At 28.1% G+C, this 5816-nt stretch overlaps 1 protein-coding gene across 1 annotated transcript; it reads left to right on the top strand.

Moving 5' to 3' along the window:
- Positions 1–276: 276 nt before the first annotated feature.
- On the top strand, positions 277–3071 carry LOC129966299 (shematrin-like protein 3). The gene is made up of 3 exons (XM_056080718.1): positions 277–288; positions 2239–2292; positions 2589–3071. The coding sequence occupies exons 1-3, from the start codon at positions 277–279 to the stop codon at positions 3069–3071; spliced, it is 549 nt and encodes a 182-aa protein (XP_055936693.1).
- Positions 3072–5816: the final 2745 nt, after the last annotated feature.

The raw sequence follows: 5816 nt of genomic DNA, 5'->3' as shown, positions 1-5816 counted from the left end.
TTAGTAATGCTCTTGACCTTGTAGGGAAAATAAAGCCTTAACGTAATCGAAACTATTACAAATGAAAGAGAGAAAAAAAACATAATAAATGTCGCCTGTTTTTAAATGGGTCGCGAGCTTCCGTGGAATTAAAAGTTTCAGATCAACCATGCAGAAAAGAATTTAACCTTTCTCTATAGTTGAAAGCAATGTTTTCATTTATTTTTCGGAGTATAAATATACCGAAAAGCATGAGTTTGCTATCACTTGATACAATTCCATTGATAAATCATCAACATGATCTCTCAGGTAAGCATTTCATGCACACATTTTCTAAATATATTCCCTTCAACTAGTATACTTTCTCTTTGTTTGATTGGTCATTAATTTTGCATAGTAACAGTACTTGTTGACTGATAAATAATTCTTCCAGTTATAGAGAGTTATTTCAATCTTTAGAAACAATTTTTTAAATCTCTTATAAATCTCCCCCCCCCAAAAAAAAACTTATGAATTCTGAATGATACTGAATTTAATTATTGTATAAAATATTCTATTTTCTAAATTATATTTTTATTCAAAAGAAACATGAATACATTTTTTTAATATATAAATAGAGGCAAAAAATATTTCATTATTAGCTAGTATACCTTCTCCTTTTTTAATTGGATGTTACTTTTACAAAATAACAGTAATTGTGGGTTCTCTATTGGAAAATAATTCGTATGGTAATAGAAAGTTAATTTCTTCTCGGAAATTTTTTCTTAATCACTTATAATTTCAAAAAAACTTATGCATTTTGAATGATACTGAATTTAATTATTGTATAAAATATTCTATTTTCTAACTTATATTTTAATTGAAAAGGAATAAGAATATGAATACATTTTCAATTATATAAAAATCAAATTAAGTCAGAAGTTATTTACTGAATTTATAGCCTTTACAGATTTTAGTAATGAGTTATGATCAATTATTTTCTTTCGATGTTTGCCTGCTTCTTTAATGTATTAAACTTTTTAAATAAACGAGTCCTTGTAGAAATTATTTAAAAGCTGAATTGAATCTTGAATTATAAATTATATTTATAGCACACTTTAGATAAATATTCATTCTTTGGGAAAAATTAATAACGAAATTTCAAATAAAAGAAGACATTTGCAATATAACTAATTTTAAGTTTCAATCACATTAATATATTCTTCCTATAGATTTATCCACTCAATTTTATTAAGTTAACTTTTCCCGAAAGTTTTTGCTTGGAAAGTATATTTATACATTCTCATATTTAATATACTGCAATTGAAAATAAATAATTTTTTTAAACTATTAATTAAAGAAAGTTATTAAGAAAACTGTGCATTTAAAATTTTTGTTGAACTTTGCCAATGAAAAAGAAATAAATATAGAAGTCATGAATTTTAATAGAATAACTTTTACAACTAAAAAAAATATGTTTCTCAAGTAGTAAAAAAAATCTGCTTAAATTAAATTAGAATAAAAATTATTTTTTTTACAAAAGTTTAGATAATATTCCAAAAATACCAGTGCGCAGCAACTTAATTTTCGAATGATTTCCTGAATTATTATAGATTTAGTTAAAAACATCAGAAAAGCTACAAAATTAATTAAATATAGAACGTGTGTTGAATTATATAGTAATCTTCGAAACAAACTGCTTTAAAATGTTTTGACAAACATAAAGATATAAATGAAAAAAAATTATCATAAATCATGTATCCAAAATTATTCTAACGAATAACGAATTATGATAATTTCAAAATTAACCTTATTCGCTTTTATATGTCTGACTATTTTTGAAAAGGAGTAAAGATATTTTTTTTTACTCATAAAGTTAGGAGAAACACAGAAATTGAAAACGAATGATTGAGAAATAAATTTTTAACTAAAATATTGAATAGAATCTTGTCATTCAGCCTAAAATTATAGTTAAATAAAATGCATTTATGACATCTAATTTGTATAATTCGAAACTGCATATATACGATATTACTTTGTATGTTGACATTTTTAATGTGTTTTTTTTTCTCCCATTTGTTTAGATTTTATAATTTTACTGCATTTTTTTTCAAATTGGGATCTGGCAACTCAGTTTAAAAATTGATTTATTCATATGTTTTAAATTAAGAAAAAATTTACGTTAGAATCCTGAGTCATAATAATGTATGTTATATTTGGTATTCATTCTGTTATGAATTTATCACATTCTAAATACACATATTTTTCCTCTTCCTTTAGGTCTTTGTTTTATCAGCTTTGGCAGTAACTGCATTTGCCAGTCTTTATCATGAAGTAAGTATTGTCAACTAAAACAAGTTATATACACATTTCCTTTAAACTGCGAATTTTTTACACAAATACACAGATATTGTGTATTTTCTCTGAAGAAAAGTATTAGAATTAGTTTCTTTTAGAGAGAGATAAAGGGTAAAGACAAGCGAGGAAAAGAGAGGAAATACATCGAAATTAATGTTTCCAAATTCATATAACTTTCGATATTCAAGATTGTGGCAAAATAATTTTTTGAAAGACAGAGAAATTCATTCATTATTCAGAATAAAATGCAATTCTTTTTATCTCTTCTTTAGCCTATCCACCATCCCCAACCCTTCAAGTTCGGCTACAGCGTAAAGGACAAGCACGGTGAGCAACACCGTGAAGAAGTTGGCGATGGCAAGAACGTCAAGGGAAGCTACGGATTCACTGATGCCAGGGGAATCCACCGACAGGTCAACTACGTAGCTGACCATGGTGGTTTCAGAGCTGAGGTCAAGACCAACGAACCCGGAACCGCCAACCAGAACCCTGCTGCTGTCCACATCATCTCTGATGCTCCCTATGGACATGGTGGATACGCTGCAACTCCCGTACTTGGATATGCTGGAGTTGGAGGAGCAGGATTAGGTTATGCAGGATATGGTGGCTATGGAGGCTATGGACTTGGAGGATATGGAGGTTATGGTCTCGGAGGATATGGAGGTTATGGTCTCGGAGGATATGGAGGCTATGGTCTTGGAGGATATGGTGGCTATGGTCTTGCTGGTTTAGGATATGCTCGATATGGTTTCTAGATCGTTGTTCTATATTGTGATATATTAGTTCCGAAATAAATATTTTTATCTATTTGAAGGGTTTTTATTCTTTCATTTACGCTTTCCACCATTATATTATTACGAAAGAATATTTCCTCTTTACATACAAGATGCATGTTCTTCATTAATAGAAAAACTAAAATGTTTGTTTAACATTTGAAAATGGGTTAATAAAGAATTTGCATTCCAGCTTTTAAATAAATGCTGAAGCTTTATAGCTGTATAATTCAGAATAGGCTTTAGAACTATATTAAGCAATATAGTTTGAAATTTCTAAGTTTCCATCATAAAAAATTCCTTATAAGGTTGAATTAAATAGCACGATTTTAAAGAGCTTATACGTAAAATTTTTGTCTACTACAAAGGCTGATTAAAATTCTGTCTGTGAAGTTTTATTTTCTGTCAAATTATATCCAAATGATTTTAAAATTCAGCTATATTGCTTAATTTGTTACAAAATTACTCTTTTAAAAGTATATTAATTGAAAACTAAGAATAATTTAAATTAAATCAATGAAGAAATCAGTTAACATGTCCATGGAAATTAAGAGAGACGCCCTTCATAATGCTCTGCTCTTATACATGCATCCGTATCTTTTTTTCTTCTGTTATCAATATGAGATTTTGAAGATCATATGATCTTTTTTCTCTGACATCAAGAATTTTCTCTAAATATCATACTGTTATTTGTAGCACATAGCATTTGAAATTTTTCCGTTGATTTAGAAAAAAAATCGATATTAATTTAACTAATTCATGTGACTTTAAATTACTAAAAATGAAAATATATGTCCTCAGCAATGGCGACAATCTTGAAAAAAAAGAAAAGAAAGAAAGAAGCAGACTAGAATTTCTATACCAAAAAATTTGATCCTAGCGAAATAGAAAAATCGCGTTGCGGCATTGACATTTGATGTAAATGATTCTCTCAAAATATATCCATTTCAATGGATTGCAAAAAGAACTTATAGCAACTTTTCTTTAATATTTTGACCTGTAAAAATATTCTTGATTTAATAATACTGAATTTTTCAAAAAAATATTTATAGTTTTCGTATCTTAGAAACTTTCTGAAAATTTGAAACTATTTATTGATCTAACGTTTTTTCTTCGTATATCCGTTATTGCACATTTCCCTCAACCTTTCAATCGGTTCTTTTTATTTATTAATTTACTTTCTTCCATTTTTTTATTAAAAATATTGAGAGAAATTCCTGAATATTTGAAATAATTTGTGGATTTAATTCTTTTTTTATTTTTTTTTCGCATTTCCATTGGTGTTTATTTCCATCAACATTTATTTATTCATTTTTTTCTTCCTTTTTTCACACAAAAAACAGGAAAAGAAAACTATATGAACAGGACTGTAATGCAAAAATTTGTTATCGGCTTAGGACTGCGATATACGAGGCCTGAAGCCTCTAATGTCTCTGTGGAAAGCCCCATTATTGGATATGATTACGTTCTCCATTGCATTTTCTTTTTATTATTATGACATGTTTTACTAAGTTTGTGTTATTCAATATATATATTACATTTAGAATCAATTATGTTCAATATATTATATTTCATTTAATTGTCTTTTAGTTTTATGTTAGACATAATGCAATTAGATAACCTGTTTTCAATGTTTGCAAATGTAATTGAAACCTTTAAGGATAATATGTTGCTGACATATGCAAACTTTATAAAACATAATTTATAAATATATATGTATAAAAAAATGAACATAAACTCGTTCCATTAATAGGTCTTTGTCTTTAATATTAGAGTACTTTTCCGTTAGCTGGACGCAAATGTCGCCAATTGTGATCCAAACGCGAATTTGGCGTAAAAAATTTGGCGGAATTCTACATTATTTGGCGATTTTTTTGCTTGCGCCGTGCTAACGAATAGTAAATCAAACTCCAATTTAGCGTAAGAAATTTGGCGGAATTCTACATTATTTGGCGATTTTTCGCTTGCGCCCAGCGAACGGAAAAGTACCAATATTAGATATCAGTCACCTATGCATAAAAAGTTCAGTATCTGTTGTTACAGAATAATAGATCTTACAGATGAATAGACAATACCATAAATAATATTGTAATATAAAGAAGATATTGTGATCTAACTAAGCAAGCAGAAGGTGAACTAAATTCTTTGGGAAATATCATTTAGAGAATCAAAAGGGGGGAAATTCATCTGTATCTTCTTATGGAAATGTATGAACTTTTTAATCTGTACTTCTAAAATTAAAGCAACTGTTGTTAATTTTTTAATGAGTGAAAGGACATTTAGAGATGGGCAATTGTAAGTACTGTCATTAAAACAAACAAAGAAAATATATTTGAAGAAAGTAGCGATGTAGTGTAGTAACCGAAGAACTATCCTGCCATTGGTGGACGCAAAGCTTCCCATCAGCTCTTGCAATCACCAGTGTCATCGCATCTTTTTTGACCATTCTCTTGGTTCACTTTTTAAACTTTACCGATAATCACTGCAAAAACAAAATATAGATGCAATTAAATTAAACTTATTTCCTAGAATCATGTGAAAATTATCTGAGTAGAGAAAAATATATAGCTTCGATTAATGAATCTGTGGCTGCACAACATCCTTATCACTACTTTTAATCTAAACCACTATTTTGTAACGAAATCGTATTGTTTACATTTTGTGTTTTAAACTTACCACTATTTTTAATTGTTTATCTTATATATATAAATTACGATTGTAACTAAA

This window comes from Argiope bruennichi, chromosome 4, assembly GCF_947563725.1.
Source record: "Argiope bruennichi chromosome 4, qqArgBrue1.1, whole genome shotgun sequence".
In the NCBI taxonomy this organism is placed as follows: domain Eukaryota; kingdom Metazoa; phylum Arthropoda; class Arachnida; order Araneae; family Araneidae; genus Argiope; species Argiope bruennichi.
Note: the sequence above shows the minus strand (reverse complement) of the source record. Positions and strands in the feature narration are given on the sequence as shown.